Source organism: Triturus cristatus, chromosome 9 (assembly GCF_964204655.1).
Source record: "Triturus cristatus chromosome 9, aTriCri1.1, whole genome shotgun sequence".
Classification (NCBI taxonomy): Eukaryota; Metazoa; Chordata; class Amphibia; order Caudata; family Salamandridae; genus Triturus; species Triturus cristatus.
Window position 1 is genome coordinate 86875373 of NC_140592.1, and position 23158 is coordinate 86898530.

The 23158-nt window shown below is 45.5% G+C and overlaps 1 protein-coding gene across 3 annotated transcripts in view; it reads left to right on the forward strand.

Annotated features, from left to right (window-relative positions):
- SRGAP3 (SLIT-ROBO Rho GTPase activating protein 3) overlaps positions 1 to 23158 on the forward strand; it is a 444353-nt gene that overhangs the window by 218474 nt on the left and 202721 nt on the right. For 2 of the 3 annotated variants that reach the window (XM_085624482.1, XM_085624483.1), the window contains exon 1: positions 3492 to 4438. The exons of the other annotated variant lie outside the window; for it this stretch is intronic. In XM_085624482.1, coding sequence (XP_085480608.1) covers positions 4285 to 4438 — 154 coding nt within the window. In that variant the 5' untranslated portion in view covers positions 3492 to 4284. Of the gene's footprint in view, positions 1 to 3491; positions 4439 to 23158 lie in introns of those variants that run through there. 3 annotated transcript variants of the gene reach the window in all.

Consider the following 23158-nt stretch of genomic DNA (forward strand, 5'->3'; position numbering starts at 1 on the left):
CTCCTCTCAGGCAGGAAGGTACAGGGTGGGTCGGGAATGATGTGTCTCTCTGTTGTCATAGTCTAGGAATGCTCTCTCTATGCAGATTACTTCTTGCTGAACCATAAAATCTCGGGTGAGTTCTGGCCAGGTGAGTTGCAAGACCCTTGTTACTCCTCGGTGGCTCACTTCCTAGCGGCAACCTTCACTCGGGGTTCAGTCCGCTTGACCGTGCTCGCTATCCTCTTGGTTATCGGCCAGATCCCCTCCACTCCAGGCAGTACAGGTTCTCCTCCATCCAGGGCAGTTCACTCCAATATGGTTTATTCCAGGTTCTAGACTTGCTTCTGCTTTGTTGAGGTACAGCAACAAGGAGAGTTGTATCCCTGGTGAACTTCTCTCTGGAATGAATGCTGCACATGGTCTCCTTGCAAGTCCAGTCAAACTACAGCTGCGGGGTTTTGGGTCGAGGGGTTGTATGCAGTGTTTATTTTGAGGCAGTGGTTTCAGGCGCTCGGACCTGGCACTTAATTGTCAACACTAGTACTTATGACAGTAATGTAATGTAATGTAATAACATTTCTAGAGCACACGGCTACCTCAATGGAGGTGTCCCGGCGCTAACAGCAGACTCACAAGAGAGTCTAGCTTGTAGTTATGCCCGAGTGAAGAGCCAGGTTTTTAACGCTCTCCTAAATTCTGGGTCTGATTCAATCGGGGGAAGATGGACCAGCAAAGAGTTCCAAAGTTTTGCTGTTGTTACCACAAAGAACCTGCCACCTTGCCGGGCTTTGCAGAAATGTGGAACCCACAGGAACCGCAGGTGGTTGGATCTCAGGACCCGATCTTGATGATATAAATGCAACCTCTGCCTGAGGTGCCCTTGACCTATATCTCGGGTGGCTCTAAAAGCCAAGATCAGTGACTTGAACTCTATCCTCCTGATTATCGGGAGCCATTGTAGCTGTCTCAAACGAGGGGAGGTATGATGGCCAAAGGGGTACCCGACGAATCAATCTTGCCACAGAATTCTGAATTATTTGTAGCCTACAAGTCAGGTATGCAGGTAGCCCCAGATATAGGCTGTTAGCGTAGTCCAGCTGTGAGGCATTCCACCACCAAAAGCATAGGAATTTCCTAATGGATCTCAGCTTCCAGAAACATGTAGAGGAGATTTGTCACACCTGAGTAGTAAGTGATAGGTCCTTATCCAGCCTGATTCCCAAGTTTATGTCTGAATCTTCCAGAATTTGAGGCGGATTCAGCTTTGAAGGCCACCAAAGATTAGATGTAGGGGGTGATGCATTGCTAAAGAACTAGACGTTCGTCTTTTCTGCATTCAATTTCAGGCAGTTCCCATTCATCCATTCCGAGATGTTTTTCAGGCATTCCTTGAAATTGTGAAAAGCCGCCACGAGTGTTCTTTAAAAGAGAACACCAGCTGTGTCTCGCCCGCACAGGAGACTACCTTCACACCCCAGGATTCAATAAGAGTGGCTAATGGGGCGAGGTAGATGTTGAAAAGCAGCGGGCTCAGTGCTGATCCCTGCGGCTCCCTGCACACCAGAGGGTTCTGTGAAGAAAAAAAAGGGCGAAGAAACACCTGTTGGGAGCGATTCTCCAGGAACGAATGCATCGAGGACAGTGCGTTCCATGCACTCCCTCCTGGTTCAATGTCCTAAGCAGGATAGGGTGTGTAACCATATCAAATGCTGCCAATAGATCCAGCAGCACCAGCATAGCAAACGCGCCTTGGTCCACAGACTCTCGTACTGATTCGGAGACTTCTAGAAGAGCGGTCTCAGTGCTGTAGCAGGCTCTGAAGCCCGATTGAGAATCATGTATGATGCCATTTGTTTCTATAAAGCCTACCAGATGCTTCTGAACTACCCTCTCTAACATTTTAGCAGAGGCTGGCAGCAAAGAAATAGGTCTAAAATTACTGAATACCCCAGGGCCAGCCTCAGGGTTCTTTAGTAAAGGCAACAGGGACGCTTGCTTCCATGTGTTAGTTTAAATACCTGATCTTAGGGAGGAGTTCCAGATCTGATTTAATATGGGATTTAGCAGCTGAGCCAGCATACTATAAAACTGGGCAGGGCAGGGATCACCTGGGGAGCCCAACTTACATTTCAGTAGCTCCAACAGTGTCTCCTCAGTTGACTAAGGGAAAAGTTCTGACAATGAGATGAGGGAATCAGAGGTCCGCAGGTGGGAAGTGGATTCCACGTCCAGTGGAAAAGCAAAATAGATATTATGGATCTTTTCCTCAAAGAAGTCCGACAGGCTCTAGCAAAGAGCAAGAGATGGAAGAAACGCGCTAGCTATATCTGTAGGATTAGTAAAAGACTTTACAATCTTAGAGATTTCTTTGGCGGAGTTATCTGAATTCTTGATGCGGTCAGCAAAGTATTCCATCATCTTGCTCCGCTTCAGCCTGTGAAAATATTTCAAAGCTTCTTTATAGAGGCCTTTGTCTGCCGGATTATAGGACTTTCTCCAGGACCGTTCAAGCTTTTTACAATAGCTCTTCTCCATTCTTAGTTCCATAAAGAACCAAGGGACTGAAGGTTCAAGTCTATTCAATGTAACTGGCATTAACAGGGCAACTCTGTCTAAGGCAGTCATAACCCATACATTAAAGCAAGGTGAGTCGCTATCAGGATTGCCCGAGAGCTGTGGCATAATTTCTAGAAGTGCAGGCCCAAGGGCCTCTTTTGTGACCGTCCGTCAATTTCTTCTCATTGCCGTATTTGTACTGGTGGCCTAGACTCTAAGCTAAAAGTAAGCAGTACCAGGAATCGGTCTGTCAAAGTCAGGCATAAGGGAGTCCCCACTCCAAGATTCAGATTATTTGAGAAAATCAGTTCAAGCATATGCCCCGCTATATGGGTCTGTGCGGTAACTAGTTGCGCAAGATTAAGTCCCTCTAACGTTTCCAAAAACTGGGCCCCCTGGGAGCAGCTGTAATCATCAGCATGAAGATTAAAATCTCCTAGCACTGTTAAATTAGCATATTGTAAACAGAGCTGGGTGATAATATCGCTAAGCTCTGACAGGTAACTAGATGGGCAGTCTGGAGGCCTATATAATAACATCCCTTCCAGGGAGGAGGATGGTGAGGTCCAGACTCAAAAGGTCAGGGCCTCAATGTTCTCAATAGGGCCTCATGGTGGCGCTGTTCGTCTAATTTAGAAATGAGCACCAAAAAAATTAATTTATTAATTTAATCTACATAAAAAAATTACTAAAACGTGCCACCCAAGCCATTCTTATAGCTTTGGGGGCCTGGAAAAGTCTGAATTGTCACACTTCTGAAAGGGTGATCGCTAGTAGTTGTGTTGGTGTTGTCATTGACAGCCCTGGGGAGGGGTAGTGCAAGGGGTAGCAAGGGAGCCTTCATTATAGTCCTTCTTTTCTTTCTGTGCCACAGAAACAAAGAAAGGACTATGTGAAAAGCCCTATTTACCTTTGCATACCTGACGTTATGACCTCTTCTCCTAAGTCATCCAGTCACCGAGCCAAACATTTCTTCCCATTGCCTCCCTGCAATCTGATGACACAAAAAACATTTAGCACATTTGAAATGACAGAGGGGACTTACAGCCATCAAGTTTGACTTCTGAAATAAATACAGCCTAAGCAAGTGTCTTTATTAATTTGATATGTTTTATTGCGATTATGTGGCTGCCATGTTGGAGTGGTGGCATGATTTCTTTTAATTTAATTCTTTTTATTTTTGCTCCCTATGCTTGCAAAAAAGGAAACCAACCGCATTGATTCTCACAGCATACCTATTGACTTTGCTAATGCATGCCACTCTTTTATTGGCAAAGGCCAGGTGGGGGATGTGCACGCCTGGCTCCCATCCGCTTCACCTTGTTACAGGAGAACAGGCAGTGACTGCTCCATGGAGATAAAAACAAAGTACCATAGAGCAGACATGGACCCTGAAGCTTGAAGACAGCAGCCAGTTTGAGTACAAACGTGGCCGCTCGCCCTTCTTGAAATAGATGGCTGTGGCGCTGCAGTGAGACTTGTATTTATATTGCCTGAGCGCCCACTAATTTGCAGTCAGTTTTAAGCCTCACTTGTAATTTTCTTGCTAAATGTGGCCAAGTTTCTCCTGCAGAGGGAGGGAGGTTAGGAGGTGCATGGGTCTGTGAAGCTAAAGAAAGTGAAGGGGCAGCACAGGAGTCAGACCCAGCGGAGAGCGTTCAGGCTCGCTTCGTTATGATGCTGTAGCGGGGATCACTAGGTCGCGTTTTAGCTACAAAGGGAGCTGGGCCTGATCACTGCGTCCCCATGCCCTGTTTCCTTAGCGGCGGGGAGAGCGGGCACCTGCCCGGCCTGCCCGCCGACTGCCTCAAAGACTGCGCCGGAGGAGGCGTCGCTGCATTTAGCGCCACACGGAGCCTTATATTGTCTGCGATGAAGGTGAAGCCGCCGTGGAGCAGTGGTAAGTGCCATTTTTAGACATAAAAACAATGATTGCGCCTCGCTGCATGAAAGAACCTCTAACGGGACCAGTGGTATAACGCAAAATGATGATACCCCCTTGTATATTATATTGAGAGGTCCCTGAGTCTCCCATATATCACAGATAATTATTGGCCTGAATGGGGGCCCTCTCAGTGGCGTAACAAGAGGTATGCAGGGTACATGGAGGCCCCCCACCCGGACTCAACCAGGAGCTCTCAAGCCAGGGTACTGTGCTGAGTGGGCCCTCCGCACGAGAGGAGCTGCGGGGGCCTGTGTTACGCCACTGGGACCTCTGAAGGGGCACCACAATGGAAGTTTACCCCTGCAACATGTGTGTATGCGCCACATGCCTAGTAAAACGTGCCGTCACTCAGGCGGGCAGTCTGGGATTGATGGCTTCATGTATGGGTAAGCTCCTGGCATAGGAAGGGTGGTCGCTACCAGAATACCATTGTCAGGATATTGTCTGACATAAATATCATGTCCTTTCTATCGTCTGCCAAGATATTGAGGTGATATTAGAAAATCTACACCCAGTGGGATAATAGTTTTGTAAAAGATACATGGTGCCCGGTTTTGATGATATTTCTGTACTGACATTCTGAGGTACAAGAGAAAGGGTTCTGTGGGCCCTAATACAAGCAAAGAAAATTGACCCCTGTTGGGAACTGAGAGCCACAATAAGGGTGCAGTTGGCACCTCACACACCTGGGTCCAGGTGCCCCCAACACTGCTGCGCCAATGAAAGCAACACCTGTGGGCTAAGGTCATTAGGTGAGACATAAGGAAGGATTTGAGTGTGTTTTGTTCTGGTGTAAAAATCACAGATATCAGAAATTCCTTTCATCAATTTTTTTAGGATGTTTGAAACTGTTTCTTGTATAAGCAAAAGGTCAATAAAATAAGCTTCAGTAGTGTTATGCAATTTATTTCAGTTTGTACAGAACCATTTTGGTAGTTGGTTACACGTGCCTGCTGCCAGTGCATATTTAATAGATTTAGAACTGGTTAAGAACAGAGTCCTCGTCAGTATATAATTATGACCTATTTTCCAGATCTCTTTCTATTGGTGCTACATCTAATAAGTGCCAAAATCAAAACGCACCCAAATATTGAACTGTAATGAATTTATGTGATGCTCAGGGGTGTAGTTTCGGGGTGGGGGTTGTTTGAGGTGTTGCACCTCCCTAAAAAATGTATTCTGTAGCAAATAGTTGGGTACAGGGGCTTTTCATCGGGGTATGGTGGGTGACCTGTCTGTCGGATTTCACTCTGAATTTTTACATCCCCACACTAACAAAAACACACACACGCTCTCTCTTGTCTCTACCTTAAAACTTGGTTAGTTTGAAAACTATTGTGTTTTAAGTACCTCTGACAATCCGCCCTCCTCTCTCTTTCCACTGCCTCTTAAGTCCCCCTGGTGTCCTTTTTCTCATTGCATTTTTTAACAAGATATGCCAGCGTGATTGTTGGGAAGTTTGAAGCTTACAGCTGTCCCCTTACCCCCTTCCCCCCCCCCCCACCCCCAGGCTGACTGACCAAACTACGCCCCTGGTAGCGCTTACTACCCATAATGAGGCAAAGTAGCTCGTTATGCTAGGCATTACGCTGCTGTTGAACCCATGGGTTAGTGGTTATTCCAGTGACAATATTGAAAACAAGCATTGGCATAGCCAATAGGTCTTGCCTTTGGGACCTTATAAGTATTTAGTTATGCAGCACAATATCCTTGGTGCAACTCCATCAACTGTTGCATGGCTAAACACTTATAAGGTCCCAAAGGCGAGACCTATTGGCTATGCCAATGCTTGTTTTTTTTGTGGGGGGGGTGGTCAGAAAGGGGGATTTAGGCAATGTCATGCAGAGGCAGGTAAATGGACTAGAGCAGTCTTAGATTAACCTGGGTTTGGTAGGGTTTTACAATAGCGGGCAGGATTTTCGGGCTGGAGGGTTGTTGGGGGGAAATTGGGTGGGGCCAGGCCAATCAGGGTTGTTAAGAGTCAAACCCAGGGGTTAAGCAAGTCCAGGGAAAAGTGAAGGGGGTTATGTAAGGCCTTATCTGTAGGTGGAATTGTGCCACGGAAGGAGGTATTAGGCTAGTTTGGGGACAAAGATTGGAGGTGTAGAGGAATGCGCACACAGCGAAATGGGTGCAAGAGAAGGGAAGGTTCCTGCAGCAGGTCAGTCTAATATTGAGGACATGTCCCTCCATCCTTCCCCATCAGACGCCTCCCAATTATCGTTGCTATGGGGGCCCTTTTGTGCTCACGTCACATCCTGGCTGCATACCCAGGAGCAAAGACCAGCCTGTGAATACACATTTGCCCCTTTTCATCTCACTTTGCTCATGTATTCAGTTGGTAAACTGGGGGTAGGAGTCCATGAGAGGGGATGAGATAGGGAAGGGAGTGGGAAAAAGCGAATCTGAGCAATGCAAAGAAAAATACAGAACACAAGTTTTAACAGACTGCCTGATGGTAATGAACTGAACCAGCAGCCTGGAAAGAAAGCATTATCCAAGGCAGCTCGCAGGTCAGCTACATGTCAATCCTTCTAATCTAAGCCCTAAGATTGACCATGACAAAAGCCGGCCCTGGATAGGACTTTAAGGTAAGGGCAGACAACTTAAGAAGCGGATCCTAAAGACAGGTTTTGATATTTGGCCGAAGTGTTCTTGGCTAAGGAGGCATTTCACAGGCAGGAATAGGACTGTGGGTCGTCCCTTTAAATGGGGGTAGGTCCTCATTGCTGTGGGCTCTGCTAGGCGGGCACTGCCCACTGAACAAGTAGCAATACGGTTTGGCTGGTGTGCGGTGATTTAAAGGAGGAGTGGGAAACTCCTTACTAAGTAGCTATTACTTCGTTGTGGAGAGGATGTGCATGTTATAAGTTAATGGTTTTCTTTTATTTTTAAGACTCTTCGGTTGGGAAGGGGAAAAATCTTTAATGACTGATGGATACTCAGGTAGAAGAACGCCAAGGGAAGGCTTTGGAAACCAATTGCAAGATGCAACTGGACAGAACTATACATTTCTGGAAAAATGGTGATTTGCAATCACACTTAAAATGTAGCCCAATAGCTTATCATATGGATATCTGAGGTATTGATTTCATTGTGCACAATGCTTTGCGCAACGATGTGTGCAGAAAAGGGCGCAAACCAACATCTTGGGCTCTGCGGAAAACCTTTGAAGGGACTGAATAAGTAACATTGGCCAAGGTCTGAACCTGGCTCTAAGACAAGTGTGGCTCACTGCCTTGGACTCTGGGGGCAAATGAACCAATATGTACTGCACGTGTGCTCTGGGCAACCCTCCCCGCAACTGTGCATTAAGGAAGCATGTTGCCGCAGTCCTACTTGACATTATAAGCGAGAATCGACACAGCGAAAGGTCATCCCTTGCAAAATGCTGTAAATGTATTTATTTCCTAATGCAGATGTAGGGGGCTTCGTCTGGGCTGGCGGATAAAAGCTAATTATCTTGAACAAAAGCTTTCAACATTTAAAGTGCATCATTCCATGCTGTTTTAAAGGTCAGCAATCTAACATGTAATAAGCTTTTATCTTCTTTCCTACTGATACCAGGGCTGGTGCGGATAAGCCCTCAGAAGCATAGAGCAGTACTGGTAATTTGAAATCAGTCTCTGTAATAGAATAACAAGAAATATCCATACATTGTCCATAGGAAAATCAGAGTGTACCAATGTATTTCCATACAGTTCCTTTAAAGTGATATCTAGTCTTCATCACACATCGTGCCTGGGACACCCCACAAAGCAAACCGAGATGGGTGTTAGTGCTTCCAGGCACATGTACCGACCTTGGTAGGGGGCACAGGCCTGCTAGGAGGCTGATGTGTCCTAAATGATGCCCACAGATCACTTCAGTTGAGCTAGCGCAGCTGCTAGTTATACATTTATAGAAATAAGGAACTGCTATGGGTTTAGCACAGGCAGTCTACAGCAATATCTTAAGAGTCGTAAATGACAAGGCAGTTGCTAAAAGTCAGCGCTAAATAGATGTCTTGGTGAACATCAGTGGGAATATTCCATTTTCTCCAAATGGGCCTTTTCACACTGGGGTTTTGGAGTGTGTAAATTCGTACTTCTGCGGTATTCTTTTATTTACTTTTACAAACCCCTGAGATTTAGGCCCAAAATGTCTAACATGGGAATAACATGGGAATATTCAGGGAGCACCATGGACAGTTAGTACAAGTAGAAAGGACTCTACCGTCTTTGCACTTTTACTAATAGGAAGTTGGACGTTTCAGGCAGATTCACAGGGATTTGGAGGAGTGTAAGAGTGGTCTTGTGGTACCCCTTCCCATACTCATACATGCTCCTGTGACTCTTCCACTAAGTCTAAGACCACATTATGCCTGTTGTAAAATGTGACTCTTGCTTCTTGTTGTCACTGCCCATGAAGCTAGTGCATCGGGCAGTCAGCGAATCCCCCAGTGGGTGCCTTTGAGGAAATGGGTGTAGTACTTGCTCTACGTACCTGTTGTTAGATTTAATATTTAGTTTTTTTTAATGTAAGTTGTAGTGATCTTTTTCAACAATTATTTTATTGTCATGCTCATTACTATGCCTAGAATGTTTTTACGCCGTATTTTCTGTGCTCCCTTAAGAGTGTATCCCCTGACTCTGGGGTGGAGGTTACAGTCCTTGAGCTGAGCTGTTATGTGGGAGCAGGGTGCACACCTATGATTAAAAGCTTTACGTTTTACTTTATCCTTGGTGCCTTCGTTCTTCTTCATATTTTAATTATAAAACTAAAAATATTTTAAAAATAGGTCCCACAATGTGCCTTTATGCATGAAAATCTAACAAGAAACGTATGTTTTCCATTCCTCAGCCTATCCCACGTCCTTTCTCCTCTGTGCTGCTCTCCTAGGCACTCTCGTGGGGAAGTTAGGGACACTGCAGAGGGGTGTTGGCTGCCTCCGTACCATGCTTCCCAACAGGAGAAAAACAAAGACGTGGTTGGTGGAGTTCTTGAATTATTCTCAGTTACTGGTACTCTGGGTCCCATGCTGATCCATGAGTTACCACAGGCAAAGGCCAACCATGTGCATCTCAGCCCTGGACCTGCACTGGAGGGAGCCGTCCAACACAAGCCACCATCCACGTCCCTTCTGAAAGAAACCACATGCAGCCGCAAGCTGGTTTGTTTCAGCCTTTTGGGCTCCATTGGTGAGGTGCTACTTGGTCCTTGGGGCAAGGAGCCCCACTCTAGATGTGCCTGTCAAACTAAGGACATCTCAATGACCAAAGAAATAGTCATGCATGGAATCCTTGAATTATTCTCAGCCACTGGAAAATGCTCCGAACCACAACCAAGTCCATCGTTTTCCTGTTCAGTGTCATTACAGCCAGGATCCATGCCTGGGGCAATATGAACCACTATGCTATGTCAATCAGTAGATTTGTAGGGCGCTACCTATCACCCGTGAGGGTATCCAGGTGCTGCTGGTGTTATATAGCTCTCAGACAGACTAAGTGCTCTGGGGTGGCGGTCATAGCCGTCTGCACTCTTTCGAGGACCATCACCTGCTCACTAGTCGCACAGGTGTTTACTTGCCCCCTTTGGCAGCACATCACCTTCTTGTGATCTCCGTAGGAGAAGGGAGGTGAGGTTGAATCCCTCCAAGACAGCTGTAGTCGTATTCCACGGATGTGATGCCACAGCAGTGGACAACGGTTCATGGCATTGGTTGCATGTTTCAACATTAACACAACTTGGCAATGCGGCAACTTGACCCAGCACACATATTGTGAAAAGAATAATAAATCTGCCCTGTTGAATTAATGGCAAAGGAAGGTAACACCCAAGATCGAAATCATGAACAGGTTCACGCTGTCAAAGAGTTCGAAATAATCTTTCAGCAAATTTGTGCTAAGTTTTAAAAAAATTTTGTTAATTAAAGTTGTCCCACTTTTAGTTGCAAGGTATATGTATTTCATAATAAATACTTTCAACTTACACCCTCTGACACCTTTGACAAGTTTTGATTGGTTGAAAATGTTCCGCTTAGTTTCTGTGACGTATTTCCTGTGTAAATTCATATCAAACACGGCTATAGTACTTTGTAGATCATTGGTCTTTAGCTGAGGCCATAGGAAGAGAGTAGGTTGGTACTTTGTTGCATGTTAAAAGGGTACAGGTGACGTCATGCATGTTTCAGGTTCCTATGACACTTGTGCATGACATATACTGTGACTAGTAATGGTTGGAATCCAAGAACAGACCATTTAGATGCATTGTTTTTACTGCTGTCTGTAAATGGGGAGAGACCCTGTGCCCACCCCTGTAAGAACGTTGCAGCCCCATGTGATTACCATAAGGCTTGAGACAGACTCCTATTAGGGTGTTTGTGTCAGCAGTGATGACTGTGTGTCGGCACAGTCATGCAACGACTTTGCTGCATCTATCCAGAGGTAGTTTAAGCAGACTTTTAAAATTAAATCTATGGTTTATTTTATGCATGGGTTTTAGGCCACTGAAAGCACCTGCCTTAGGGTGCCACTATAAGAGGCCACTAAAGGGTGGCATATTCAAACAGTTGGCCTCAATCAATTAATTAATCAGTCATTTGTAAAGCGCAGCACTGTCACCCTGAGGGTATCTGGGTGCTGTTTCTCCGTCAAAGAGCCTGGTCTTAAGTCTCTTTCTGAAGTCTGCCAGCGAGGAGGCTGTACGGAGTTGGAGGGGAAGGTTACTCCTTGTTTTGGCAGCGATGTAGGAGAAGGAGCGGCCACCGCTGCTGCTGCGACAGATGCGGGGAGTGTGTGCGAGGGTGAGTGAAGAGCAGCAAAGGTGTATGGAGGGCTGGTGGAAGTTCAGTCGATGGTTGATGTAGGTAGGTCCTAGGTCGTGGAGGGCTTTGTTGTCATGCGTGAGGATTTTGAACTGGCATCTCTTCAGGATGGGCAGCCAATGGAGGTCTCTCAGGTGGGGGGTGATGTGGGATCGTTCGAGGAGGTACAGGGTGAGTCTAGCCTTCAATCATACCTTAGTTGTCATGGAAGGGGAGTGCTCAGTTTTTCCCCCTGAGCTCTAAAACCTTCCAAAGGGTCCTGGGTCCATAATGAGCCATAAGAGATTTTGCTCAGTTGGGTCTTCAGAAATCTTTGAAACTTCAGGAATTTTAGTTTGAGTTTCAACGGGACAGATTGGGAGGTGCAGATGGCAGAGGATGGAGTTCTTGAACCCCTCATGGACCCATTCAAGATGATGAACCTCTTGCGTTTAGTTTGCGGGTGACTAAAAAGGATCCAGGATGCTCGTCTTAGTAAAAATGATCTTTACCATCTCTCTTATCGCTACTATTTGAGAATCACTCTCCTCTCACCCTGCTAGTTCTTGTTTCTCGCTCTATGATCTCTGCAGCCCTGGTCTTCCTGAGTGTCAAAGAAACAATCATTTTAATGAATGTACTAAAAATACTACAACCATCAAAGTGCGAGTTTACATTTTCAGTTAAATAAATGTGCACTAGGCACAATTTAAAATTTTCGCCCACCAATATGCATTTTGGATAAACACCAACATGATTAGAAAAAAGAAATATGCATAAATACAGAAGGAAATGTAGAAAAAAAATACCATGAAGCTGAGAGCTTCGGTTCTACCCCAGTTTACTTGTGGTAAGAAGGGCAGAGTGACAGGAAGAGTGAAGTTGCAGCTATTGTCTCCTTGTGCCAAAAAACACATTCTGTTGAAGAAAATTGGACACTGGAGGCTTTAATGTAACATACACAGTCCCCATGGAGAAATTCATTAATTTCCTTAATTAATTAATTAAATGCATATGTCCTGTTCCCCTTCAGCTCGCAAGCCACTGAAATGTGCCAATGTTTTGTCTTTTTTATTAATCCTTTATATACTCACATGCACTACAGATGCTCTGTACAAAACAATAAGGGGGCCAGATGACTCCATGTCATCATGGATTCCATTTTCCGGTGTCCCTAATGCATTCTGGGTATCGCGTCTTGGATCATTTAAATGAACCAATTGGACCACCCCAAGAAAACAGTGACTTGTGAAAGGAAATCAGAGGACTCAAGTATTTTGTTCCCAATGCCCTGGAATCATCTGGTCACCTTCAAACAAGGAGAACTGTGCCTGGTGTGACACGTCATCGCGTGTTCTCCTTACACATCCTGCTCGTCTCTAACTACAATATGTGTGTCTGTACACCTGGCTGCGAGTGTATGTTGGTCTCGGCTGAGGGCAGACCATTTCCCATCATTTATTAACGCCAGCATGAATGATGGATGGACCCCTAGTGATTCACTGGGTCTTGTTCTTTTGATCTTCCTGGCAAGAGAAGCCGTAGCAGCCCAAAAAAGGTTCCAGAGCCTGCCGGCTGGTTCTGTGAGAGCGCGGTGTGGAGATGGCGGGAAGCCAGCCGCAGTCCTGCGTCTTTTACCTCCTTAATGAGGCTGCATTTTCCAGGTCTATCCTAATGGCATCTAATTGCCATCCATGGTGCTGAGAGCTTTGGAGTCTGCATATTCCTGTAAGAGGCATTAGGTTAACGCACGGATTGTGGGTAGCGGTGGTGTGGGACACATTCATTTATCCGCCATGTTGCTGGGTTTCTGACTCTTGTTTCCTTTTTACCGGTCAGGCAGCGTGCTAAACACTTGTATTGCATTGTATTGTAGCATTTGTAGAGCCCTCTAGGTGGTAGTGTAAAACACTGCTTCATTTGTTGTCTATGGTCGTAGAATGTGGGTTTGTAGAAGAGAGTTCTCAAGGTTCCCAGGGCCATGTGTGATTAGCTCGTCCACACCAGGTTTTTGGTCTTCACTATGGGGCTTGTAATCCGGGTTTTATAAGAGGATAACCGGGACCACTGGTCCCAGAATGCGAAGGTGAACCCTTGGGTGGTTGACCTAGTTGTTCACCGAAGTAGAAAACCTCAGCTCTGATAGACTTGTCTTTGTGAGAAATGTTTTTGGGGTTGCGCGTGGGGTTGGGGTGGGGGCTCGATGTATGTTGTTCCAAAGGTGTTGCTTTGCTTAAGCAGGGAGAATAGAGAGGACTAGAGTCGTGTTTGCTATGGCTGACCGTACAGAGCCATCTGTATTCCCATGTCGATGCATGGGCAGCTTTGCCCGACCAATGTTTTTCTCGCCGCTCCGGGACTTGTAGTCTTGTCGATCCCATTCTAAAAGGTGGATTATGAGTTCAAACACACTGGGGTGGGTGATTTCTCAGGCTTGGACCAGTGAAACCTAAGATTTCTGCGTGTTCTTACCATGGCTTCAACCGGTCCTTATTGTGGTCACCAGTGGCCTAAATTACACCCGTCTGCTGGGCCCAGCAGAGAGTCTGGGCTTAGGCAGGGATCAGTGTCTAACCTGCAGTACACAGGGTACAAAGCCAACAGGCCCAGTTCATCCTTTCCTCCCTATGAGGTCCATAAAATATTGCATTATGTAGTTAATTGTGTAACGCAGGCTGAAGAACAAAGCCGCAGAGGTCTCAGGGTCTCCTGTATCTAATGTGAGTCTTTCTTCCTGCTTTTGCTTCCCTTGCTTCCAGGCACTAGTAGAGTAGAAAGAAATACAGGGCACGAGACTTGTATTGTATTGCAGCACTTATACCAGGCTTCTTACCCCTATGAGGGTAAGCTAAATGGTCAGGACTTGGGTGAATGCGTCACATATATCATGGGGGTACTTGTCTGCTGTGTGGAGCCCTCGAGAACGCCCCCCCCCCCACCAACACACCCAAACACTGGGCTTTTTCCCAGTGGAGGGTGCTTTCAGGTTTGGACGAGCCCATATTTCTCCCTTGACTTTTTCAATCACTGGCGGATGTATGTGTGTATGTATGTACATGTGTATACGTATATATATTTATATATATATATATATATATATATATATATATATGTGTGTATATGTGTGTGTGTATATATATATATATATATATATATATTTTTATTCACTTAAAAAACCATAGGTTTCACACATGTTATAGTTAGCTGTACATTTCACTCGTAAAAAACCAATGAAATTCCACGTTATAGTTAGATCAGGTAACTATAACTTGCGCGCCCACAATAAACTGCTGATGACGTCACATATTACATCACTCATGACATGGTCAGTGACATCACTCTTCACATCAATGATGACATCTGAAATGACACATTGTGGATTGCGGTCGCGCAAGTTATAGTTACCTGATCTAACTATAACGTGGAATTTCATTGGTTTTTTACGAGTGAAATGTACAGCTAACTATAACATGTGTGAAACCTATGGTTTTTTAAGTGAATTTGCAAGGATTTTTAAATGCTAATTCCTAACTATAACGTGTGTGAAACCTATGGTTTTTTCAGTGAATTTGTACGGTTTTTTAAATGCTAAGTTATGTATTTATTTTTTATTTTTTTTTCTGGTTTTTCACCGTGCGCACACCCTGCGCGCACGGTGCGCTTCGGGAACCGTGCGCGCGCGGTGGGCACTCGGTGCGCTTCGCGCACCGAGCGCCCACGTTGCGCAGTTCATACCGTGCGCGCCTCGCCTTTTTTTACACAGTAACAATTTTTTTTTCTCCCTAGCGGGTCCTTCAATTTATTTAATAAATGTGATTGTTATTTCTTTTTTTTTTTTTATTATTTTATTTTGCCGTGCGCGTACGGTAAGCTTACCGTACGCGCACTCCGCGATTTTTTTTTAAAATTATTAAATGTATTTTTCGTACTTTTTGGTCCTTCGTGGACCCCCTGACAAACGCTGGGGGTCTGCAACTCTCTTCGTTGCCCCCTTTTCACGTTATCCACCTTTGTTTTTCAGTGCGAGAGACAGAAAATGGCGGCCGACACTTTCTGATTTCGACCGATTCGAATGTTTACAGTCATGTAACCACCAATCAGAATTGAGCTCGCGCACGGCACCGTACGCGTACGTTAAGCTTACCGTAAGCGCACGGAGCGCGCTTACAGATATATATATTGATTTAAATGCTATTTTCTCAGTACCTACTGAACAGATTTACACCAGACCTGCAAAAGTCACATCTCTGACCTGAGGACTACCTCTCTTCCAAATTTCAAGTAATTCTGTTCAGCCGTTCGGGCTGTAGCTCGGACTAAAGGTCCTATGGGAAAATGCATGGGGAAAACGCGTTTTGGGACCCCCCTTTTTCTCAGCCCCCGCTTGACGAATTCCCCCGAGACTTTCAGGGTAGGAGCGGAGCGGAGCGCCCCACCTATTTTGAAAATTTCGCGAGGATTCGTCAACCGGCGCCAAAGTTATTCCAAATAGAATGTTGCGGATTTCCTATGGAAACACGGTCCTAACTATAACTATCTACTGGCGACCGCCAGTAGATAATATATATATATATATATGTATATAGTGCTCCCTTGCCCTCGAGCGCTTAACAGAAAATAAATAAACTAGAAAATACATATAGCTGTGCATAGCAAACATGAAAACATACTAACTAAAATCGTTCGGACATAAAATGAGTTAAGAAACTATTTCGAAGCAACCGAGGGGGTGGGGGGAGAAGGAGAGAAAAGAAGACAAGCGACGCGTGAAAGATTGAAATGTATTGCAGAAAGAAAGGCCTGTTGCATTTAGTGTTTGCTGTGCACTTTTTCTGAAGTACACAGCGGATGTAACTGTTAACTGGCCTCATGTCATGACAGTGACTTCCCGCCTGTTCTGTATTTTTTTAACCGACGCTTTGCATGCTGGGATTTTGATCCAATCCTTTAAAAGCAGAACTAGAGAAAGGGACAAGCTGTTGGCTAAAACACAAAAAACAACGAGCTGAAGGTGTCACACGAATGTGTCCAACAGCGAGCTGCGAAAAGTACAGAAACACAAAAAAGAAAGTGTGATGTATTTCGAAGAAATAGAAAAGCAGATGAAGAGGGCAGAGCGTCACAGTATTCTCAAATGCACCCAGAATTCACCAGAGATCTCACATTTTTGATTTACAATCTGGGGGTGCCGCTGACTATAAGCTCCAGAAAGCAGAGCAAAAGCCTGGACTAGATGAGCTAGTTACACAGGGACCTGGGAAATGTGAGAGCTCTGTATTGACACCGAATACTGCAAAGAAAATATGGTTACCAGGTGATGGGTTTTTGATGACTAACTTCGTGCATTTTGGTAGTTGTTTAGTTGTTTCTCATCACTTGTAAAGGGCCCACTTTGTAGCTGTGCTTTCTACCCGGCTCAGTGGTACTCATTATGACAGGCTCCGACGCATAAAAGGCTGCAATAGTCTTCCGCTGTGGCGTAACAAAGGCCCTCGCAGCACACTGGCTCAAGGGGGGGCTCCCTCAGCACTGTACCCTGGCCTGAGAGCTCCTGAGTGAGTCCGGATGGGGGGGCCCTCCCCAAGTTTCAATCAATCAATCAAACAGGATTTATAAAGCACAGCTAATCACCCATCAGGGTATCCAGGCGCTGAGAGCCAAGCTGCTCAGGTGGCATCAGTTGAACAGACAGGTCTTGAGTCCCCTTCTGAATTCCTGAAGAGAGGGTGAGATTGAGTAGGTGGAGGGGGAGCTGGTCCAGGACTTCTCGGCGAGGTAGGAGAATGGAGCGTCCTCCACTCTTGCTTCGGCGGATGCTTGTGATGTGCGAGGGAGAGGGTGGCAGAGCGCAGGAGTCTGGAGGGTTGACCGCTAGTTGACTGCTAGTTTCCACACCCAACCAACTGAACAGTCCTACTTTTCTATAGAAGCCTTATGTCTTTGCTCCACCAAGATAGAAACAAAGGCAGAGGTACCCATCACTTGATTGAAATTTAATCTCCTTAAAAGTGTTTCCTGGAGCAGACCAGACAAACAGAAACCACCAGTCATAAAAAAGGAGGCAACAAGCCCCAGCGCCTCCCCGGCAGACCAAGAGCATCATTTATTCTGGTGTTTGCGCACAAAGAAAACAACATGTCGCAAGGGCAAACCACTTATGCTATTTCAGTTTTGCAGGGTGAACTACTTTGTTTCCATTGGTGTTTTCCTGCTGATGGTGGTCGGATGTACAGAAATGTGCTATTGCCATCCCTTAAACTTGGCTTTTGAAGTATGTGTAATTATGATTCAGAACACCCCTGATGAACATTACTGTTGCCTATTAAACAAATGTTTTCTACTGGGAACAGTTATAGCTTTGTGTGACAGTAATGCACTATATAAAGAAAAAAAACATTGGCAAAACCGATAGATCTCACCTTTGGGGCCTGTTGGCTTTATCAGTGGTTTTTAGCTGTGCTTTAGAGTCTCCCCGGGGCTTTGCAGCATGGTTAGAAAAAAAGCATAACAACTGATTTTTTTTCTTTTTATTTACCAATCTGAGTTGGATAAAAAGTAGCACAAAAGTGTTCTTTTTTTAAATTTATTTAAAACAGTGGGGGGATAGGTGAAAGCAACACGGAGGGTGGGGGTTGTATGCAACATGGAGGAAGCGGATAAGAGGAAGCGACACAACATGAAGGGAGAATAGCGCTGAGTGCCGGGGTGGAGAAGAGAAGCACACAAATGAGAGAGAGCAACATGGAGATGTGGGGAAGAAGCATACAAAGAAGAAAGCAGTGCAGGGAGGAACACTGAGGTGAGCACGAAGAGGCGGAGACAGTTGGAAAACACATGCACTGTCATAGAGTGCTTAACCAAAAAGAAACGAGTAGTGCTTGAAAAGTTAGCAGTGGAAGGACACAAGAAATGAGGCCATGCTTCAGAGAGGGGACAAACACAAGTAGAGGATGGACAGTCACCATAAGTTAATAAATAAAAAGCATGCAAGTGAGAGTAACAAAAAAGCCAAACCAATGGTTTGCAGTGGGCACCGTAAACTGACAATGGGTCTTTTCACTAACAGACAGCTTGTGCGGAATGAAAGGTGAGACCCAGTGGCGGCTAGCAGTAACAAAATATGGTAAGCTGCAATGGCACACAACTCACCATATACTCGGCGGCTGTTCGCGCCTGGTGCGGCACTTTTCTGCCGGCGATCCTTGTGTCCATGAGCAGGAAAGGGATGGACTGCTCGTGAAACACGATTCCAACCAATCCTGGAGTTGCTTTCATGCTGTTTTCAGCATGAGAGCAGCTCCAGGATTGGTTGGAGCAGGCTAACCCAGCGCTCATTTTGAGGCTGGGGGCCTATGCCAGCAATCCCCAGGCTGTTTCACAGCCTTTGGATTGTGTGGCCCACAGTGCGCGTGTCGGATAGGACGGCTGTAGACAGCCGGCCAATCTGACATGCGCACTGGCAGGGGCAGCAGTCATCCTGCAGTCGCACGATTGAGTCCAATCCCCACCCACCGGCTGCAAAGCGCATGCCAGTGGCAACTGGCATTGACATGTCGTTTTATGTATTTATGTTTGCCTGCTGCGCTCGCAGCAGGCGGGGCAATGCTCCTCTGCCATTTAGGAGGAGCCGCTCCTGGTGAGACCTAACAAGTCATTGTGCTTCCATACTGTTATATGCAGTTTCGAGTATGAGATCTGGTTTCTAATCCTGAATCCGATCTCCGGCATCCGACTAAAAATCGTGTACATTCAGTACGAACCTTGTGCTACTGGTTAACCAGGGACAAGATAGATTTACACTTACTGTCCTGTATCTGCTACTGTCGGGGTGTGAAGCACGAGGTGCCACATCTTTTAATAAACTGTTCATAATCCTCAGAGCAGGCCGTCGCCCTTCTTCATGGCTTTTGCAGGGACATTTCGACAGCTTTGTACAAACTCTGCTGGCAGGAAAGGAATGTGCTTAATACATCATTCTTGGAGCACCGTGAAATGTCTCTACTGAATAAGTCACAGTGGGGAATAGTGATGACTTTGTAATATTCCTCTAGCATAAGATGAATGGACGTGCCCTGGCTGCACACAACAGGGAAATGACGTATGCTCCTATTTTAATTCAATACAAGTCTGTAAAAGCTGTGTGTAGCGTGTAACAAAAAAAAATGTCCAGTGCCAATCATTCGTGCCTTTTAGAAGCACTGAAGACCTATTGGGTTTGCTTCCACATTGTCAAAAAAACTTGTTTGCTGAATCTGAACAGCACCAGCAAAAATAAAACAAGATGGTCGCCCTGCTTGCACACTCACTGGAGGATCTGTTGGAATAGTGTTTAGAAGGGTTTAGATAAAACAGTCCATGTTGGTGATTTCTTGCCGCACACCGTCAGGCCATCGGTGGTGGTCTGACAGCCCTTCAGGCCCACCGCCGGTTTACAATCCACGCGGTTGGACCCTAAGCGGTCGAGGGGAAGACTGGCGCCTCCGACAGGATCAGTGATCCCGTGGGCGGCAGTCAGAATCGCAATCCCGAATGGAGGCGGTGCCAAGGCAGGCACCGCCATCTTGATTATGATATCCTTTTCTGACAGCCTTTTCATGTTGGAAAGACCGTCATGAAAAAGCTGTCATAAACGGATTTTGGGGGCCCCAAACAGGGCCCCCTTCCATTGTGGGCCCAGGGGACACATGTAGTGCCCTCATGCACCTCCAAGCACCATGTGCCGTGCACCAAATGGTGCATGGCACACTGTGCATTAATGTGCAGAAAGTCCTCTTGGGCTGCGGTCCTTTTCCTTAGCCGCATCACAAGCCACACTGCAAAGGAGCACTTTGCGACACCAGCCCGGCAGACGCATCGTAATGTGGCGATCGGACCACCGCCTGCTTCTCGGGCGGTCTCCTGACCACCATGATAGCGGGTGGCGGTCCGACCGTCCACTATCATAATGAGGCCCACAGTTACTACAGTCTCAAGGTCTATTTATTTAGGAACTTCCTTTTCAATAGCACAGTACTTTAACTACTAACATGGTAGGTGGGTCTGTTTGTAAGTGATCGTGTAAGGTCTGATCGAGAGAGTGAGTATCTAATTGTGAGAGAGTACATAAGTGTAGTTGTGACTATTATTGAGTGTTAGGATGAGTGAATATGTAAAAAACATTGTAAGAGAATAACTGAGTGCGTAAGTATCTGTGTAAGTGTCAGAGTAAGAAAGTGTTAGTGGATGAATGTTCAAAGGAGCGCCACAGTGTATGTGGTTGAGTGTGGGATGTAAGTGTATGTTTTGTCACGCCAAAGCTAGAGTAGAATCTCTAACCTTTGGTGTTGGTAATATGTGGCAAACAATTTGCTTGTTATGTGATAGCTTATCATGTGATATATATATATATATATTTTTAAAGACACAGATTCCTGTTGTGAAGCAGAAACATTTGAAAATGACCATAGATGGGCAGAAACGAAAATATCAGGAGTTAACATTTCAATCGCGCTGTCAGGGAAAGGATTACATGTGTGAATTATCTAAGACAGCCAGACACACAAATGACTTCCACAAACAGGGTCCCCAGTATACCCACAACTACTTTAGATGCACAGTCCATAAACAAATCCAAATAAGAGCGACCGAGAGAGAGAGAGAGAGAGTGTGTGTGTGTGTGCCAGTCAGAGAGAGAGAGACTGAGTGTGCTTTGGTGTGGGGGGTGTATATGTTTGTTTGCTTGTGATTCCGTATGTGTGTGGGGGGTGCAGAAGTTTTGTATTTGGATGTTTTCTAAGCAGGGCTGTTATCACATGTGTGTGCTACGCACTGAGGGCCCTGCACATTTTCAGAAGTTGCTAGTTCCTAGCAGGGATCAGTCTCTTTCAAAATGTGTTTATTGACATTGGAGAGGAGAGGACATTTGTAGATTCAGACATCCAAGCAGAATGTGTAAATTGCCACACCAGCCAGAGTCTGACAAAATATTGTATTTTAAATCTTGGGAAGGAGGCCTGGTTGTCGGATCTGTCAACAAGAGTTCAGGAAGGATGAGTACTAAATCGTACCGCTAAACACACTATTGCAGCAAGAACATTGTTTAGTTACCCCTGCACTGCTATTGTGCGAATTGAGGAAGCCTAGATCTGTGTGCATGCTCGTTACACACTGCACCGTGTTTGTAAACATGATCCCAACACACCAGCTTGGCTGCTGTCAATCAGGCCCCCATTCCCCAGAGAGACATAATGTAAGCAGTTCACAAGTGCTGGTTTAAAATGCACAGCGACATCACTTTTAAAAAACACCGCTTGGCTCGGCGATCCGCTGCTCTGGTCTGGTCATTCCACTGGGACCTGGATTAAGACACTCCTATCAGTGAGAGGCGGGGCTTGGAAACAGTTTTGCAGACTCTTTAGCGCTGAGGTTGGCGTCACCGATAGTGAGGAAGGAAACGCAAAAATAGCTGAAGGGCAGAGGTTTCACGGACCTGACGGAATACTAAATATTACACAGCACCTCCACTTCATGTCACTGGCGTAACTGCAGCTGAATTGCAACATGAAACGTGGTCCCGCTAGTGAAACTCAATGTGTTTCAAACACAATGTACATCCAGTGGGCCCGGAAATGATGGTAGTACACTGTGCGTTTGCAGAACACCGGGATGGTGTGAAGATGGTTGGGTTGTTTTGAAAAGACAGTCTATGGCAAATCCTCTAAGCAGAAATAAAAGCGTGCGGCGTGTAGATAAAAGTTAGGCGCGTGGCTGCCATACTGAAACATGAAGCGCAGTGCCTGTGCAGAAGAAATAAAAGATGTGTGGCCTCCAAAGTCACACATGCTACCTCCTCGATAAAAAGCACAATAATCTGAAACATGAAGCGCGGCATCTGTGAAGTGGGCGTTGTGCTGAAAAAATAAAAGCCATGCAGTCCACAAAATCATATAATAAAACAAAGTTTGTTTACTCTTCCGAAACAAAAGACAATGCAATTCAAATACGCATACACACGCTGACTTCTCTAAAAAAAAGTAATATTAAAAAGGGCTCACAAACACACGCTAACATTAGAACTATGCCTTTAGGCTGCCACAAGCAGGAAACAAAAGAAAAAATTGTGCCCCTTGGAATAACACATAAGCACTCAAGCGCAAAGATACCAGTAGTTAGGCACTGCTCGTGGGAGGAAACAAATGACAACAAGGAGGGACAAAGAGGAAAGATTAACCACTAGCAAGTAAGCCTTTTTAAAGGACAATCGTAGTAACTAATAAAAAGGCAATAGGTGGGCTGTAAGCCCACAAAATGTATACAACATGTCTTGAAGAGACAGTACAAGCGCTACCTTGGCTCGACCTAAAAAGAGGTGATGTGTATTCATGCATTTAATATCAAGAATTCAAGCAAATGCATCATGATTCTATGAAGGCTCAGTGTGTGTATCCAACGCCATGCATGGATGTGTGTATGAGATGACACGTCTGCCCCATTTTGTTGTTTTTCTCATTAACCATTCCAAGATGGTGGCTGCCTATCTTGGAGCGGTATATAAAAAAATAATTATATGTGCTCCAAAGCAGCTTCTAAGAAAGGCAGTAAATTGCAGATGCGTGCCCCTCTTTAGCAAAAAAATTGAAAAAACTCAGTGAGGATGGGCAGGAGAGAAATGATGGAGCGGCTGGGGGATAGGAGAATAAGTAAATTCTTCCGAGTGATGAGAGTAGCAGGAAGTACGGGGTGGGAGGAACTATGGATAAATAGGTGCGGGGTGTTAAAATTTAGAAATGAGGTAGACAAGAAAGCTATTCAGTCGAGAACAAGGAGCTGACCTAAAGCCTACTGTATGTACACATTTTAATGTTTTAGAGAAATAAGTCTTTGAGAACAGGCAGCTAAAGCGGTCTTGCGAT